This window comes from Colossoma macropomum, unplaced genomic scaffold, assembly GCF_904425465.1.
Source record: "Colossoma macropomum unplaced genomic scaffold, Colossoma_macropomum, whole genome shotgun sequence".
Taxonomy (NCBI): Eukaryota; Metazoa; Chordata; class Actinopteri; order Characiformes; family Serrasalmidae; genus Colossoma; species Colossoma macropomum.
This window is the reverse complement of record NW_023494785.1, coordinates 1,547,558-1,567,473: the sequence shown is the minus strand read 5'-3', so window position 1 is coordinate 1,567,473 and position 19,916 is coordinate 1,547,558. Positions and strand designations below refer to the sequence as shown.

General features: G+C 39.2%; 1 protein-coding gene across 1 annotated transcript; it reads right to left on the bottom strand.

Moving 5' to 3' along the window:
- Positions 1 to 319: 319 nt before the first annotated feature.
- Positions 320 to 16,188, bottom strand: LOC118815056 (H-2 class I histocompatibility antigen, alpha chain-like). The gene is made up of 7 exons (XM_036580992.1): positions 16,014 to 16,188; positions 11,590 to 11,856; positions 8,621 to 8,896; positions 7,956 to 8,240; positions 6,282 to 6,449; positions 4,323 to 4,391; positions 320 to 2,681 (listed from the first exon to the last, which is right to left on the bottom strand). The coding sequence occupies exons 1-7, from the start codon at positions 16,129 to 16,131 to the stop codon at positions 2,635 to 2,637; spliced, it is 1,230 nt and encodes a 409-aa protein (XP_036436885.1). The 5' UTR covers positions 16,132 to 16,188; the 3' UTR covers positions 320 to 2,634.
- Between the last annotated feature and the right edge of the window lie 3,728 nt (positions 16,189 to 19,916).

Here is a 19,916-nt window from a genome sequence, read left to right as displayed (position 1 = left end):
AAAGAATAATGTAATGCATTGTCTGTAGCTGTAGAAATGTAATGTAATAGATTATAAGAGAACCTTTAAATACCCATGATCAACATGCATATTCACGTGTTGCATCAATATGCATGTTGTAAAATACCAGCAGCTTTTTGTGTTTCAGCTACCTGGAGTTTGGGGTCCAGGTTCTGCCCACCAAATGTACTTACAACACTGCTACTAGACAGTATAAAGTGAGGGAAAACGCACAAACTCATCTCAGCCTTTAGAATGTTATATAATGACAGAATATTATAATCCTGTGGATCTTATTTACTTAGAGACACAGGGAGAGTTTGAAAGAAAAGCTTTATTCAAAAATAGTGACAACATAAGTGCTACACGCATCAAGTACTTTCAAAAGCTCAACACAGCAAACTTCTTCACTGCACAATGCTTGTGAAGATGTTAAACCCAGAGAAGAGGATTTTTGTTTTACGTGTGGCTTACTGGTAAGGTCAACCAATAGAGTGGGCAAGAGTAAAAGTAGAGTGCACAAGCAAGCAGTTTATTTACACAACAGGAAAACAAAAACTGTACAAAGTGAAAAATACACTGAGGATAAAGTATTTACAGTATGTACAAACACTAAGCGTCAGGCTTAGTCATGGCATTTTCTTCCCATCGGTAGATCCTCCCAATAAGGATAAGGTAAGTAGGTCTACCTGCTGTCCCCCTTTTGCTACTTTCCCTTTCACAGGCAGACACAGGTAAGTACCTTCATATACACACATGTATTTTAAAGTCCAAGGGATGGTATTCACTGGTGATGAGGGAGTCCTCGCCTTACCACATCACACAATGCTATCATATCAATTTGCAAACTACAAATGACTGTCTAATCATCCTCTTCCTCATTCCGTATCAGTGCAGTGTATGACCACACTACACTGATACACACTCACTTAGGAAAGCCCACATTGAAGGAGCAGTCCAACAAACAACACTGTCTAATCATTGTTAAATATCATAATCAACAAACCAGGCACAAAATCACCTGCACTGTCACTGCAAAACAGATGGATTAGTGAGGAAATGTCATTTCACAGGCAAATGAATTGGTAGAATGGCACTTAGTCATCCAGTACACACCACTACACGTTCTTCATAATTGTGAAATATACTAATGTGAACTTTCAGGTGTCACGAACCTGCAAATATAATTTTGTACTGAATTATTTAAATGTAAGTCTGATATTTAAACTTTCTAATGTTTCTTTGCTAATGTAGTGGAACTGGCTTTACTTTCTCAACACTGCACATCTTTCAGCTATGCTTCTTGCAAGCATTGTGTTTTTTTTATTTTATGTATCTGTATCTATTATTTTATGTATCTGTAGTGTTGTATCTTATTTGTTCTCTATGTCCCAAATGTAGTATGAAAGCTGCCGTATCTCATTTGGCATAGAAAAAGATTTATGTCAGCATTGATAAAAACCTACTATCAGAAAAAAACTACCATTTTCATCAATATTTGAAAGACAATTAAAGTTGAGTTAGCTTTACTGAAATTAGCTTATCTAGAATCTAGAAATATTGCACAAGTAAAAATGAATAAAAGCATAAGTAGATAAAAAAAATCACTTCACATATTCAGACTCTATTAAACCAATACAAACAGCTACAAATGAGTACACAGTTGAGTACTGCAATATATGAGTCATGCTAATGAACTACATATTAAATATGAAGCTACACAGCACATGCACGACCGCAATCACTGAAAACAATAAAACATTCTGACCTAAAATTTAGTATCCAGGAAGGCAAAAAGTAGGAAATATCCAGCTGACCACCATAAAAACAAGGTGATCACTGGACTTTGAAGGAATCTGACTATGAATGCATTTCATTTTAACTCATGTTTCCTGATTTGTCTTGTGTGATACACTCAGGCTTTTATGCTTAAAATGAACAAATTGCTAGTCAACACGTTTGGTTACTGCCACTCTTTCACACCTTGACCAGAGGTTCTGCTTAAAATACTTATAGTGCCTAGTTGCTGTTGTGTATATCATTCATAGTTTAGTAGTGCAAGGTTGAGTACTCTTGTCCAATATATATTAAATATGAAGCTACACAACACACATGACCCCAATCACTGAAAACACTGAAACATCCTGACCTAAAATTTAGTATCAAGGAAGGCAAGAAAGTATGAAATATCCAGCTGACCACCATAAAAACATGGTTCTCACTGGGATTTGAAGGAATCTAACCGATTATCTGAACTGAAATTAATGCATCAGAATTCCCTCCCATTTTAACTCCCTCGCATGTTTCCTGACCTGTCTATTGTAATACTTCTATGTGTAGTTGCTTAAAACGAACAAAGTGCTAGTAAACATGTTTGGCTACTGCCACTTCTTTACACCTAGACCAGGGGTTCTGCTTGAAATACTTAATATGACTAATACTGTAGTGTGAAGAAAAGTGCTCAACGCAATACTCTAGAGCGATTCTCAAATCCTTGATATTAAAAACATACATTAAAATGCTGAAACCTTATGAGCAACAGCTGAGAATTTCCCCGTTGTGGGACTAATAAAGGATTATTTTATCTTTTATAGCTTCTCGGAATGAGACCATAGAAACAGGGTTAAGCCTGGGTTAATTCCCATTGATGTAAATCACCACCTTATTAACGTCTCCATTATCTGGAAAAGAACAGAAAAGGAGAAGATTAAGAAAACACACTGAAAAACACCTCAATTTTAAAAAGAATGCTTTAAATCCTGTATTGTGTTTCGCAATGTTGGAAGTTTCAGAGAAGCCTTCCTTTCTTTTTAGCAATGAGTTGAAGATTTGTGTTTCAGTTTAAACATAATTTCTTAACTCTGTTAGATTGAAAATAAGGCTTCTCTTTCAGTATATTTACAAGTTTAAAATAAAATCTGAGAATTTTAAAACACTAAACACAATCCCATGTTCATGTAATTTTTTCAAAGATGAGGTTTAATCTGCTTCCAGTAAACCAGGCCTAAACGTTTCATCATGAACTCGTGGGCTCCATGAACCATGATAACAATGGAGTTGTTACAGATGGATCAGCATATAAACTAAGTCACGTGTACAATCAAACTTGTTAACTGCAAACCTGTGTATTAATAATGTTATTGTGAATATAAGAATAATTAAACTTCATGAAACACAAACTGCTGTTCAACTCCATTGGTGCCGTTTGCAGCAGAAAAGGACAAGACAGATCAACAAAGAGATAAGAATACGCACAGGCTGGAGATCTGTTGAAGTTAAAAGACAATTATCTTAAGAACAGCAGTGGCCATATGTATCATAGAGTCCCCACTAAATGCATCCATCCATCCATCCATCATCTAAACCGCTTATCCTTCTGGGTCGCGGTGGGGTGCTGGAGCCTATCCCAGCTGTCATTGGGCGGAAGGCAGGATACACCCTGGACAGGTCGCCAGTCCATCACAGGTCAGACAGACAGACATACACAATCACACCTAGGGGCAATTTAGCATGTCCAATCAGCCTGACTGCATGTCTTTGGACTGTGGGAGGAAACCGGAGTACCCGGAGGAAACCCACGCAGACACGGGGAGAACATGCAGACTCCACACAGAAATGACCCTGGTCACCCAGCCAGGAATCGAACCCAGGCCATTCTTGCCGTGAGGCGACAGCGCTACCCACTGATTATTCTCCAATTTCTCCAGTAGTGTCAAAGCAGCCATTGCACATGGTTATGCACGGTCTTTCCACACTCCTATATAGGCTACAGCAGAGGTCACTAATAGGCGGACCGCAGTCCGAGTCCAGACCCAGACGCTGTCCTATGCGGACAAACTATAAACTATAGGGAATTATTTAATCTTCGCTTTACTATTTTAACCGGCGTAGCTTTTCTAGTCTTTACAGTAGATTCAGCCGCCCGGGAGACTGACAGACCAATCGCATGCGTTGTCAATATCACACGTTACGCATTACAATGAGCACTGAGACTCCAGTGAGCGAGGCACACATGAGATGTCAGAGACGAAAGTGAGCCAGAGGAAAGTTATTTTACATGACGTTCTCTAAAAAGTGAAAACTGACAATAAATATTGTTGAAATATGACTGAAGTGTACTTTATTTGATTTAACATTCAGTAGTTGACTGTATAAGATGTAGCCTAATAGGTATATCAACTTCAGTAAACAGTACATGGCACTGAATCATGATGCAAGTTAGACATTATGATGTTCCGGAAAATATTAGGGATTCCAGATTACTGCACAAGTATATCTGCATTTCACTGGTCAAAGTGAATGTTTCTGATAAACCAACCTACCTGTTGAAGTTGGAATATACACCACATGTCCATTGCTGGTTTCATTTGACCCACTCTTACTTTTCTCACCTGTTAAATCAAAATAATTAAATTAATGCACTCATTTTCATTATGAATGTGCTGTAACTTTTACACAGGCCACATCTTATGTCCCAATATGTTAAATTCAGTAAATAAACGGTAACTGTGTGTTACATGTACAGGAATGTGTTCAGTGTAGGGGGTGTGTAAACTTATTTTCAATAACACTTGGAATTTGACCAGGGGTGCCCAAACTTTTGAGCATGACTGTATATGCTGACTGTCTGTCAGGGAGGCCTGAACGCACTGTGAGGGCAGAACAACACTAACAGACGGCCTGCTGAGGCAGGACGGGGGGAGTGGGGGTGCTGAGATTTCAGGATCCTTTAACTGAAACTCCTTAAATGAAAACAGATCTGAACTGTAAATGAATCTGAACGCAGTAAAGTTCAGTGTGTTTGTTTTAGAGTTTGAGTTTTTATATTTTATCCGTATATTTTCAATCCCTGCAGTAGCCGTTCACTGTTTAAGAGCCGAATCACTTCCCTGACCTGCTGACCACTTTGGGGGCGTCACTAAAACACTCCCAGGTTGAGGTTAAAGAGGGAAGTGTGGTCAGAGCTGTGGGCAGTTCTGAACCCCAAAGCAGCCGAATACCATCTTTACACTCAAACACAGAAAAATGTCCAGCACTTTGAACACATTCTTTTTTTTATTAACTGTTATTTCTCCATTCAAGTGCTGAATCTTGAATGCAACATATATCAGCAATCTGATTGGTCGCCGTTCAGTTCATTTGCACAAAGTTCGCCCAGAAGAAGAGAGAGCAGAGAAATCATTATCAGCGGTTTAATGTATCAGTTATGATATTAAACTGTCGTCCTCATTACAGCAGGTCACAAAACGCTGTTTGATAGAAAATAGAAAATTCAAAATAAAAAGGTGGATCATTTTGCATAAAGTCATGTCACAAACACTGCTTAAAATTTCAGCTCCCCAACTTTAAACACCTTCCCATGTCACTGAACTCTAGAAGTAATTCTAGTAAACTACTTATGATGATTGTCTATTTTACCTGAAAGTAAAAACTGTATTTATAATCCAAAACAAAATGATAATTTGCAACCTGAATGTATTTCAAAAAGAATAAAAGTTACAGACAGAATCTCTGCAGACGTTAATATGAGTCAGCTGGACAGGCTCTACATGAGTGTGTGCTAAACTCAGCTGCCTCTATCTTAATGGGTGGTGCTGTTTTAAGGTTCTGTCCACTCTGGATGGACAGCTCACTAACTAGAATCTCCACAGCTCTACCTCTGACCACTGCTGAGTATCACCATTTGACTGTCCTGAACAAAGTCTAGCTATGAATCACTGTTTTTGTGTGACCTGCAGGCAGATTATCTCACTCTCTTTAGATGCACTGCTACTGGAGACTCACTGTTCACTGATAAAACATAACAACAGGTAAAAGTCCCTGTAATTCAAACTGAGTTCAATTCTAATTCATTTTTCAATATTTTAATTAGCAAATATGATTAAATATTGAAATAAGACTAAATTAACAATGAAACACATTAAAACATTATAAATATTAAGTTACTACACTATACTATGACGTGTGCATGCACAGCAGAGCCGCTCTGTGGGTTCTAGAGACTGTTAGAACACCGTCTCTAAGAACTGACCGGCTGATGTGAAATTCTAAAGGGAGGATCTTTACGGTTCTGGTTATTATAAAGTTTTCTGCCGATTTCACCTCTAAAGCTGCCACTAATGTCACACACTGAGTTGAAGAACAGCTGGAAACATCAGTGACAGCACTGATCTAGTAAAACTCTGGAGATGTTCTGTGGGCAGAGTACATGGTGGAGTATTTACATCACTGTTAATGTTCCTTCTTTAAACAGAGTCTGTACTGATTCAGTCTATACTCACCTCTACTTTTACTCTTCTTTACACAAAAATATATGATCCCACCCAGCACAGCCAGCAGAGCCACCACTCCTACAGTCTCTCCTCCAATCACTCCTCCAATCACTCCTCCAATCACTCCTACAATCACTCCTCCACTCAGACCGCTCTGGTAGTTACTGCATTTTCCATCTGCAGACAAAAAAAATAATCACTTGACTGAAATGACTGAAATTCATCTATCATTCCAGAAAAGCTTCATCCTGTGGAAACAGATACACTTAAACACATCTGGGTGAGTCTGGATCTCTATTGAACTTCCACCATTACAACCACTATTCCACCATCAGAGCTCAGGATCCAGTGTGATGTAATGGAAGACCTACTGTACGACCTGCTGTACGACCTGCTGTACGACCTGCTGTATGCTGTATGTACAACTGTTAATTTATTTAAAGTGTTGGTGCATGATTTTTTATATCTATATTGTTTATATTTGATTCCTATTTGAAACAGATTCCTAAGCAGGAATGAGTCCAGTTTAAGTGTAAAAAATAAAATAACACATCTGGACCTTTTGTAAACAGATAAGCCTCTATCTCTGCTCTTTCTCATATTTAAGAACTATGAGATGTCTGGACTGTGTCCTCCACCAGAGGGCACTGTAGAGCCGGTGTGTAACATTTTGGTCAGAGGTTCTAAGGAAGTATAATACAGACAGTACAGAGTGCAGCTACAGCACATGAGAAGTGCTGAAAACTGCTGATGAACAACTCAAGCTCAGTTTACACTCTATAGATTTAACAGAATAAAATTCTCACAGCAGCAAACACAGTTTTTCAAATCACGCCTTACAAATTTGAGTATCAAATTTGACTGAAATTATAATATTAATGTACAACTGAAACAGGCATTGGGGAAGTAATTCCAGATATGGACCACTCTACAGAATTAGTTTAAACGTATGATCTATTTAAACCCCAGTCATTAACAGAAACAGTAAAAAACTAAATACGTTCAAAATCATGGATTCTTTCTATTGGGAGGTGTCTGGCCCAAACCCAAACTGTTTCAAGACCCCTGGTTCCTATCACCACTACTGTAAAGACATCTGAACCATTTCACACTAAACCACTCTGAATCTCTCTGTTTACATCTCACTCACTTTTAGTTATTTTTGAAAAAAATGTCAGAATTGCTCTTTAAGTGAACTATTTGTGTTTTAATACTGGTTAGTGTTTTTGAGCTCTGCTCAAAATGAGCTAAAATTGCCACTACTGAAACAGTCACCACTGAAACATTTGGTAAAGTTTCGGTAGTGTTATGATTGTTTTGGTAGTGACAAAATGAAATGATGAATCATTTGTTTAATAAAATTAACATAATTAAGGTCCAGAGTCACTCAAAGCAGAAGGATTTTAGACTAAACTCCCAGATCAGTCAAAGGTCTGAAATGTGTTTAAGCCAATTCGCTAGAATGATCCACACTGATGTTGATTAAATCAGACAAATGTTCAGAAATTTAACTCATTAAATGTATTTTTGGCTGATTTTTGGTTTCTGTAAATCTACTATTCTACTGCTGTTCAGCAAAGATAACAACTACATTACAATAATAACTGCAGTAACTTCAGAAGCCTAGAATCTCCTCAAACTGGCTTTCAATCAGCTATAAGATCAACAAACAGATATATTTACCCCACTGTTTAATTACTGGTGTGTTGATGGAGCTGTGAGTCACATAACAGTCATAATCTGCTGCTTCGTCCTCATGGACGTCCACACTCTTCCTCAGCTGGTAGGTTCCATCATCATTGGGTCTGACTCCTGAAGATGTCAGTACATATACAGGCAGTGAAGTGGTGAACTTCCTCAGTTCAATCTCCACATCTTTGGGGTAGAAGCCCGTGGCCAGGCAGGTCAGAGTCAGCTTCTTTGAGTCAGTTACAGGTTTTCTTGCAAACACATGAACATCCATTTGATCTGGAAAGAAAACAAATTCACAATATAGTAAGTAAGTAAGTTACCCTTTATGGTGGGCAGCCCTATCCACAGTCATGTCCGGTTAGCTCTGGGTACCGAACCAGCAACCTTCTGGTCACAAGGCTGGTTCCGTAACCTCCAGCCCACGACTGTTCCTTTGAGAAGGTTAGGTTTCCCATCATCAACATTCCACATAAAAACTGTGTTTACATCTCAATATGGAGGAGTTCAGAAAAATCAGTGGAATTACCCTTTAATACCAAGTTTACCACTTCACTCTGTGTACACCTACATAATACATAATGATTACATCACTACTACTATTAAAATAATAATAATTATATTATTACTCTGATCATGGCAAGTTTCTACATACTCACTCTGTTTGGTTTCAGTGGTGTTGTACTGTAAATAAATCTTCAGCCAGTGCTCACACTCTTCACAATTCTGAACAGGGTTCTGACCGCGTCCAGCGTTCCACTCCTCCATTACTCCATTCTGACTGAATGAGGTTGACCATTTCCTCGAGGCCCAGTCATAAGAGATTAAACTCTGTCCATCGTAGCCGAATTCATTAATGCAGTTTAACACTGAAACTGAGCCGTCAGATTGTTTTTCACCCTCACAGCCGATTCTCCACTGCAGAGAGTGACCATCTGAAATATAAAGAGTGATTCATGTGAGCAAAGCCAGATACAGATTATCTGTCTGTATTACAGCACACGCCTATCTCAAAGATAAAAAGCAAAGAAAGGATCAGCATCATGTCTCTGTCATATAGTTTTCCTTTGATTTATTTCATTTTTTTATTTCTACAGAGTGTTTATATACACATTTTTGAGACGGTTCCTAACTCTGAAGTGGACGCAGGAGAAAACAGTGACTTTGTGTGAGCTTAGTTTTAGTATTTGTCAGATTAAAGCACAGTTCAGTACAGGTTGCGGCTGTAGTTCACTATTCCCCCCTAATTGTGTTCAATCAGTGCAGCTCAGCAGTCATGTTTCTAGGGCTACGTTCACATTATCAGGTTGAAGTGACACAAATCTGATTTTTTGCCCTAATGTGACTCAGATCTGATGTTTTCAGGGCTGTGTGGACATAAAAATCTGATCTTTTCAAATCCAACCTGAGCCGCTTTCATATGTGGTCCTAGATCGGATAGGTATCCGATTCGTGGCCATGTGACCTTAATGTGATGCTCAGACCATCATTCAGCGTTACCATGGCAGCAGCGCCGAACAGAAGTTAAAGTCTGTAAACGGTGGAAAAGCAGCTCATCTCCCCTTTTTCTCCTTCGTCTCGCTCTAATAATGAAGCTGAGAGCTGATCAGAGTTAATTACCTTCTCAGCGAAGCTCGTTAGTTTGTGCTGATGATGCAGTGATTCATTCACGTGACGTTACTGAGTAGGACGAGCTCATGCAGGTAATTTCAGGACGCCGGTTTGATTTGAGCAATGAGGCCTGTAATGTGAATGTAGCCTCGTCTACTCATCTATCTAGGTACAATATGTGATGTTTTCCTTATTAATGCTGACATAAAACAATTGCAAACATGGCTGTTCCTGCTGTGAATCTGCTCTACTCCATTAATCATACGATTACTGAATGCAGTTGAATTTGAAGAATTTGTATTTGAAAAATTTGAAATGTAAAGAATGTGATCAGGCAAAGCAAAAATTAGGAATATAAATCACGTCAGCTGAGCATTATCATCACAAACAAATCAATAATAAGCTCTTACTGATCTGAACTGCGCTCTGTTCAGTTATGTTTATAAAACTGGCTGTAAATTTACTGTCACTGACAGCTGTTCCCATGGTAACCTTGTTAACTGGCACCAGGCATAATGATAAACAATACGTTTCCCTGAAATTCATTCATGGCATGATTACGCCCAATCTGGCAACACTAATCAGGGTTGTGGTGCTGTTTGGATGTGTCAGTGATGAGCAGGACAGCAGAGGAATCTTTATAACCATCACCTTTAACCCCTCTACTCAGAGGGTGAGGAAGTGATCATATTTATATTAATAATAATAAACTTTAAGAATGTAGCACCTTTCATATATTTAAAGTGCAGCTCAGAGTGCTTTACAGCGTGAACTGAAAACAACAGAGAAGGAAAAGAAACAAGTGGCAGTCAAATAAAATCAGCAAACTGCAATACGCAACAAATAAAAGCAGAGAACAATAACAATTAAAAACATAAACGTAAATAGAATAAACAACAATAACAAAAACAAAGGCATCTGAAAATAATGTAGTAGTAACATTCCAGTAAAAGCAGGAGTAATAAAAGCTTGTTAAATGCTGAAGTGAATGACCTTTTTAACCCCTTATAATCCTTAAGGCTTATTATTCAGTAACTACAGGGACTTCAGTTCAAACTGGCTGAGCTGTTCTTAGGTTATAGAAGTACAGAGTTCATCAGACAGTCGGAGATGAATGAAGGCGCTGCGCCATTTAGAGATCTGAAAACTAGTAAAGTAACTTAGTAATAAAATATTCAGCCAGAGTGACAGTAAAACTGCTCTCGTATGATCTCATTCTCTGGAACGTGTTAATATTCCTGTAGGTGTGTTTTGCACAAGCTGCAGTTTGTTGGTTGTGGAAGCGACGCATTACAATAGTCAAGGCGAGAAAACACAAAGGTTTAAGGTATAAATTAAAAGTTAAAAGGTTTTAACATCACTCAGAAACCACTTTATACCTTTTTACTGCGTTTGTGAATCTTACATTTCTCTGTAACGCTAATCCAGACAGATTTGCTAATCCAGAGCCATATTCTCATATTGGTGAAAAACTGTAAAATGCCTCTGGTAACACTTTTCTTGAATTCTGCGACATAAGACTGACCTAATCAGGCCACAAACATGTCGCAGCAGAAATCATTTGCTGTCGTGAGTTGTCATGACAGGTTATGTTCAGTAATATAACGGGATCATGTTACCATTACTGGCAATTATCATTATATATGCCATGATGTTTAATCAAACATAATGTATCTGTCATGACAACTGTCCATAACTGACACTTATATTAATGAAAATAATGTGTTATTCTATCAATGCTCATGGCATGGTTATGTCAATGTAACACTGTTCAAATAATGGTTTTATCTTAAATTTAACATTAACGTTCTATGAACTAGCGCCAGCTCACTATGTTCGTGTTAGCATTTCCCACTGACCACCTGCTCAGATAAATCCAATAACTTGAAGCATTTTACTGCATCCTGAACAAAGTCTTTTAAATAAAGATTAAAAGCAGAATATAATTGTTAATCTACCTCCATCCTCTGCATGAAGACATGAAATTAATAAAAAAAAGACAAAAGCTTTTCCTCACCTGACTCATCGTGTCTGAAGGCCTTCATTTGGTTGTCGAGGACCTTGTTTAAGTATTGTCCATCAGACTTCAGCTTTCCAATGCCATCTTTCCACTCACTCTCCTTTATGTCCTTCATCCAGTCCTGTTTAGCAGTCCTGGTTTCTTTCGTACTGTTGTAAAAGTCAATCTGTCTGTCATCCAGCAGAGTCACTGCACTGAACTCATAGCCTCTGTCTGAAGAGCTTTTAGACTGGACAGTGTAGAGATAACACAGAGAGTGTTCATCTGTGGAGAAATAAAAAGACTGGATATTAAACAATGATTTCACTACAATAAACAGGACCAGTGATTTATATGAAGGAATTTCTTAAAGTCAAGTTCAATATCATTTCATTCTTTTGCACTTTTACACTCCGATTCCACCTGAACTGAATCATAATTTACCTCAAGCATATAAAATATAGACGTCCTGATCAAGACCTGATTTAATTTCAAGGCTCTTTTAATATCCAGTATCTGCTGATACCAAAGTGTAAACAGTGTTTGTAGTTCACAGATATCACAGTCTCAGAGTGGAGGATTCAGTTAGTCAAACAACAAATACAACTAGTAAGATAGCCTATTTCTGTGCATCACCTCTATACATTTCTACACCACCTCCAGAACACTGGTGTAAATAGAGTGAACAGGGTAAACTAGACTTCACAAAGCACTGAGATCTGACCAGGCTTATTGTCGGCGATACCAGTTTCCCTCTTCATACTGGAATTTGGGAACTAATCACTAAACAGCAGCACACATTCCTCAGTCTACAGACTTTCTCAGCACTACTGAACTTCACTCGCCCCAAAACAACAACCTCAGATTAGTTTTCTCTGTTCAAGGTCTCCATTTCTGTTCAGCCATTCGTTCATATGTTACCAGATATTATTCTATTTATACTCCACACAGTGTTTCACTGTCTGTACTCTGGAGAATCTTTAGTTAGGTGATTAACTGGACATTCGCCAGTTGAGGCCTTTAATGACCATAAACATTTCAATACAAACTGAGCTGAACCGAGCTGAGCAGAACCGGTGTTACGGTAAATTCAGTTCCCCCTGTTCCCCCCCTCATCGCGCATGTCGAAATCATGACGTCTTCAGTCGATGCTCCTCTGGGGGGCTCAGGTGGGCTTAATTCGTTTGTGTTTGTACCGTTATGTCGTCCTGTTCCTCGCAGTAAGCGAATTATCACGTTGTTTGTAAAATGCCTTGTAGTTAAACACGTTTAAAGTGTAAAATGTGTTGTTAGCAGATGTTTTAATGCTCAAAACACTACGTGGGCCATCTTGCCAATGCTAGCTTTGGCTCCGTTTCCAGCTACTCCGAGTAACAGAAGTTAGATTTATTGCGCCATTTCTGATTTAATTACCGCACATGCAGACACATTCTGTAGTTCAGACTTCAGTGGTTTTAAGGTGTACTTATGTCCCACATCCTCATCAGTCTCGCCAAGTTCTGTAAATAGATCTGAAACATTTGTTGCTGAAACAAATAAACTGCATTAAGTTACACAGCACAGTAATTAGCCTGTGTTATTATTGTTAGACTACGTATCTCAGTGCACCTAGGAAGTTGGTTTCCCTGTAGGTTTTGAGGCTGAAGTCTTACTGTTATGGTACTAATGTGACTCTTTACAGTAACTTTTATTCATATTTTATAATCTTTACACTGAGAATACAGGGGGAACGTCTTTAACCAGACCACCTTTACACTGAGAATACAGGGGGAACGTCTTTAACCAGACCACCTTTACACTGAGAATACAGGGGGAACAGCTTTAACCAGACCACCTTTACACTGAGAATACAGGGGGAACGTCTTTAACCAGACCACCTTACACTGAGAATACAGGGGGAACAGCTTTAACCAGACCACCTTTACACTGAGAATACAGGGGGAACAGCTTTAACCAGACCACCTTTACACTGAGAATACAGGGGGAACGTCTTTAACCAGACCATCTTTACACTGAGAATACAGGGGGAACGTCTTTAACCAGACCACCTTTACACTGAGAATACAGGGGGAACGTCTTTAACCAGACCACCTTTACACTGAGAATACAGGGGGAACGTCTTTAACCAGACCACCTTTACACTGAGAATACAGGGGGAACATCTTTAACCAGACCACCTTTACACTGAGAATACAGGGGGAACAGCTTTAACCAGACCACCTTTACACTGAGAATACAGGGGGAACATCTTTAACCAGACCACCTTTACACTGAGAATACAGGGGGAACAGCTTTAACCAGACCATCTTTACACTGAGAATACAGGGGGAACATCTTTAACCAGACCACCTTTACACTGAGAATACAGGGGGAACGTCTTTAACCAGACCACCTTTACACTGAGAATACAGGGGGAACGTCTTTAACCAGACCACCTTTACACTGAGAATACAGGGGGAACATCTTTAACCAGACCACCTTTACACTGAGAATACAGGGGGAACAGCTTTAACCAGACCATCTTTACACTGAGAATACAGGGGGAACATCTTTAACCAGACCACCTTTACACTGAGAATACAGGGGGAACATCTTTAACCAGACCACCTTTACACTGAGAATACAGGGGGAACATCTTTAACCAGAGCCTGAGAAAAGTGTTTTCCCCTTGTATATTACAGCTGGAGTGGATTTAAAACACAGCAGTGATGCTGATAATCTATATCTGTGCAAGATCATTTCACTGAGTAGCTTTTATTCATATTATACAAACTTTACACAACACAATTATTACAGTACTTATAACCTGTTGTAATATAAGGAAATGATAGGATTATTAGTACCTTTATGCCCCATTGTAGTGTAGGGAAAGGAAAAACCATTTACCAGGAACACTGATCAAATCCCAGTTGTTTACTTCCATTAGACGTGGTAACATAGTAACAGATGACATAGCTGTATCAAGAAACATTACAGTGTAGTACACCTGCATGTAGTAATCATTGAATTTGAGAAAAATGGTAAAACATATAATGTATCTTTTTTTTACATTTAATTAACTACATTTTAAGATTTTGGACCCATTGTAGTTACTGGGAGGACAGAAAAAGCAAAGAAAGCATTATAGTATAATAAACTGATCCTACTTGCCAGTTTTTACTGGAACTTACTTTTTTAGGGTCACTGGGTAAATCTGTTCTACCGTTTAGTCTCTGTATAAAACAATGTTAATGGAAAAAGCAGTTGGAATAAAATGAAAATATAAACAACTTAATATAATAGTGCATTAAATCTTTAATATCTGTAATCGACTAGTACACTGAGAATGCTGTTCCATCTGTATTCTCAGTGTAAAGGAGGTAATAAATAATGAATAAAAGTTATTGAGTGAAATGATTATGCACAGATATAGATTATCAGCATCATTGTTGTACATTAAATTCACTCCAACTGTGATATACAAGAGGAAACCACTTTTCTCAGGCTCTGGTTAAAGATGTTCCCCTGTATTCTCAGTTCTAAAGATTATAAAAAATGAATAAAAGTTACTGAGTGAAATGATCATGCTCAGAAATAGATTATCAGCATCACTGCTGTACTGTTAATCCACTCCAGCTGTAATATACAAGCGGAAAACACTTTTCTTATAAAATATGAATAAAAGTTACTGTAAAGAGTCACATTAGTACCATAACAGTAAGACTTCAGCCTCAAAAACTACAGGGAAACCAACTTCCTAGGTGCACTGAGATACGTAGTCTAACAATAATAACAGACTAATTACTGTGCTGTGTAACTTAATGCAGTTTATTTGTTTCAGCAACAAATGTTTCAGATCTATTTACAGAACTTGGCGAGACTGATGAGGATGTGGGACATAAATACACCTTAAAACCACTGAAGTCTGAACTACAGAATGTGTCTGCATGTGCGGTAATTAAATCAGAAATGGCGCAATAAATCTAACTTCTGTTACTCGGAGTAGCTGGAAACGGAGCCAAAGCTAGCATTGGCAAGATGGCCCACGTAGTGTTTGAGCATTAAAACATCTGCTAACAACACATTTTACACTTTAAACGTGTTTAACTACAAGGCATTTTACAAACATGATAATTCGCTTACAGCGAGGAACCGGACGACATAACGGTACAAACACAAACGAATTAAGCCCATCTAAGATTTCGACATGCGCGATGAGGGGGGGAACAGGGGGAACTGAATTTACCGTAACACCGGCCTTTAGTAAATAGTTAATACTGCAGTTTAATCAGACACTGAATCAGTTTAACCCCCTCAGCGCTGATTTACTGACATTAATCAACACTATAAAGAGAATAACTGCGCTGCAGTGATCTATAGGTTACCTTATATTCAGTCTGATTCATTTAAAAGTGAAACTAACTTCTCAAACTTCAGTCAGAGTAAAAGGACAGAAAACTCACCTCCAACAACATCAGGCAGAAGAAAACTCAAACTCAGCAGCGCTAAAACTAAACCAGTATGAATCATCGTCACCTTCGACCACCGTGAGCATCGTCGAAGAAGAGTTAAATAAACCATTCTTCGAAAAAGAAAAAGCGGACGAGGGAAAACTTCCTCCACACTCCTGTACGAGGTTCATTCAGAGAACCGACTCTTCGAGTCAGGCTCTTTTATGTGAACGGAGCCGACTCACAAAGCAGGGTTTCCCAGTTAGCCTAAACACTCAGGCCAATAAAACAGGCCTGTCCAACAGGAGAGGAGCTAAAGACCATTCCCACTGGACAGTCCTCGAGTTCTCCTGCTTACTGAGAAATGCTGCTCTGTCAAATCCCCGAGTTGAGTTTAAATGAGTTAAAATGTAAAATGAGGGCAGCAGACACAGCATAAAGCTCACCTGAGTAATGTACAGTAATCTCACCTGTATGTAGTCTGTGGTGTGAGCACTTTCTGTCTTTTACTTCTATTTAAATACAAACACAACACAAGATATCCGAAAGAATCGACTCTCATCAGTGAGCCGAACCAACTGATCCGACTCGCACAGGAAGCTGCAATCCCCGTTAGACCCGTCGTTATGCCACTGCTTACGTTTTCTGTTAAAGAAAAAAGAAAGCTTCTGTTCTGAGTTTTGAAAGTAACCGATTGTTATTTCTCTTTGAATGTCTTCGTTATATGTTATTATTATTGTTGTTGTTATTATTAAAAAAAATATTTTTTTTTATAAAATATAAGCTACTTTTGCGTAAACCTGCATTTTAAAGAAAACTACAAAAACAAAAAAACTTCTTGCAACGTTGGTGCAACATTGTCAGAAGCACCGTCTGCGCTGTTCGCGTATCGACATTGTTGATAATCCCATCTTATTCTCAGTCTCATTGTAAAGTAATGTCGCCCGCAGCCGCGCCTATCAGTACGCTGTTTAACCGACCAACTCATAGCCGAGCCAGCAGAGAAGTGTCGTTCGCGAAGGAGTCGGCTCTTTGAGTCGGATCTTTTAGATGAGCGTTGGGAGCCGACTCGCACTGAGGAGCCGTTTTTTGATTAATCTACTTATCAACATCTAACTTTTTCGTTTCATAACAAACACAACGCACATTTCTTTAGAGAGCAGACGGAGGTTTTACTGAAAAACAAATAATAAACAATATTGTTAACTTGGCTAATCAATAAACGGACAATGCTGCTGAATGAAGAGCCGTTTGGGAGCCGAAAGAGTAGAGTCGACTCTTATTAACGATCTGAGCCGATTGATCTGACTCACTGAAAAGAGCTGCCAGGGAGTGATTTTCCCGCCCACGGCGCGAGGGAGCGATTCGAACAGAGTGACTATGCCGCCCATTGATTGGATGCGAGACTCCGGTTCCTTTCACAGATGTTTATTGACACCACATCAACACCGTAGAACTAAATGTTCAAGTAAACAAAATAAAGACAACATTAGTTATTGTAATCATTACAAAAATAGCACTGCTTAGCATTGTAGCTGGTACCAAAATAATACTCAGAGTAATACTAACCACTTTAGCCTGCTTCTCAACCAACGGCAGAGTCATTCCCCAGAGGCAATCTTCACGGTCAAAAATACAATTCTTCAGCTTACACTTCTCCTAACATCACGTTCACAAGGCTGTAGCAAACGACACGAAGCATGGAGTAATAAAAAGAAAAAACAAACTGGCAGGTAACATCACCGCTACAGGTGCTCCTCGGTCTCTGTGAAGCTCACGGAGTTACGTCCTGTTTGTACTCGTTTCAAAATAAAGGCGTGTATTTCAAAATAAATTCAAAAACTGCTGCATTTACAGTGACCGTTAAACGGTTTCTCCCTCAGGCAGCCGATCCGACTCAAATCTGTGAGTAAAATTACTGAAAAATCCCTTAAAATACATAATTTAAAGGGACGTTTACTCCTAAAACACCAACCGTGAAACCGTGTGATGGTTTTGAGTAAAGTGTAAGAATATTAACAGTATTTTCTGTTTAGCTGTGAGAGGCGTCTGTGACCGGATTAGCGTTAGCTCGCTAGCTTAGCTAACTTAATTAGCCTCAGAGGATCACATATGAGCTCACATGAAAGGGGGAGAGGGGCTTCCACGGGTTAAAAACGTTTTTCTGGGTGTATATTAGAGCTACTAGGTTAAATAAAATTACATATAATGTGTTGAATTTATTCCTACAATCATATTTAGCTCAACAGTAAATTATTATTATTATTATTATTATATAGAAATAAGAAAACCTGGCACTATAAAACTAGATATACACCTTCATCGTTTCCACCTGGTTCTCAGGAATATGAGCTGATGGTCATTAACCAGATCTAAAATGGAGCTAAAAGCCGTAAATTAGCTAAAAGCTCCGCTTCTCTGCTTGAACTGCGCTGTGACTGTAATCATGGCAACATAAGCAACCCACTGCAGCAGCTTTTCTGATATTTCAGTTCATTTTAAAGGGTTGTTTTCTGGCGGTGTCGGACTTTGATTGGGATTCAGATACCGGATTACGGAGAGAAATTACTTTCGACCCGGAATGACTCCGGTCACCGAAACGGAGCTGTCGTTCGTCTCTTCTATGCCGGGTTCTCATTCGAACTTTCCGTTCCACCTTAAATCGTGTAGCAGTTAGTGGGGCCTGTACAAGCGCCGTAATGTAACCTCTGCGCCACTTAAGGTCGAACGGAAAGTTGGAATGAGAAGCTGGTGAACAGAGAGAGGGCGGCATGGTGGCGCGGTGGGTAGCGCTGTTGCCTCACAGCAAGAAGGGCCTGGGTTCGATTCCCGGCTGGGTGACCAGGGTCGTTTCTGTGTGGAGTTTGCATGTTCTCCCCGTGTCTGCGTGGGTTTCCTCCGGGTACTCCGGTTTCCTCCCACCGTCCCAAGACATTCAGTCAGACTGATTGGACATGCTAAATTGCCCCTAGGTGTGACTGTGTATGTCTGTCTGCCCTGCAATGGACTGGTGACCTGTCCAGGGTGTGTCCTGCCTTCTGCCCAATGACAGCTGGGATAGGCTCCAGCACCCCACCGCGACCCAGAAGGATAAGCAGTTTAGATGATGGATGTATGAATAGAGAGATTTTCAAAGCGTGTCGTCTCGATATTAGCATATTAAGCATTTAGAACTAATCTAGAAGGGCTCTGTTCATTTTGAGAGATAAAGGGATTAGGCAGACTGTCTCACTCTGTTTTACTGCAGCGGCCAGACACCTGCCCCTGAAAGGGAAATTCCACCGATATATTTTATTTGTATATATATTATATTTTATTTTATTCAGTCACTATGATGTAAACAGAGTGATTCAGAGTGGTTTGGTGTGAAATGGTTCTGATGTCTTTACAGTGGTGGTGATAGGAACCAGGGGTCACCATGACTACAACACAGACATAGAGATTTTATTTACTATCCAAACCACCAGTGAACCTACACGAGTCTTCTGAGTTTATATGGAATGTTGATGATGGTGAAACAGAGGTGAATCCAAGATTATTTTTGCCTTATAACACTGTGATGATGTTAGGACACCCCAACACATCACCAGGACTATAGTTCACCTCTTACCTTCATCGACATTAAGGTGGCTTTTATTATGACAGACGTTTAGTAGTAAAAATCTAAACTTCTATTTACCTGAGGTCCAGGGGGATCCAGGTGAGGGGGGATCCAGATTGCAGGTACCTGTAAAAAGGGAAGACACAATGTTAACTATGGCTAGCTTATCAATATTGTTTGTACGTTGAATGTGGACATGTATGTATGGAGAGAAACTCCCGCAGCACTGCTGTGTGCTGTTTTGTTTGGGTAAATGGTGGATGCTGACTGAGGGGTCAGTGGAGTCATTTCTCTACATATGTTTGGTTTTTACA

Coding starts and splice junctions, on each gene's coding strand:
- LOC118815056 (XM_036580992.1), bottom strand. CDS start 16,131: ATGGTTTATTTAACTCTTCTTCGACGATGCTCACGGTGGTCGAAGGTG. Junction 4,392..6,281: donor AAAGAAGAGTAAAAGTAGAG/GTGAGTATAGAC, acceptor TTGATTTAACAG/GTGAGAAAAGTAAGAGTGGG. Junction 2,682..4,322: donor GTATATTCCAACTTCAACAG/GTAGGTTGGTTT, acceptor GTTCTTTTCCAG/ATAATGGAGACGTTAATAAG.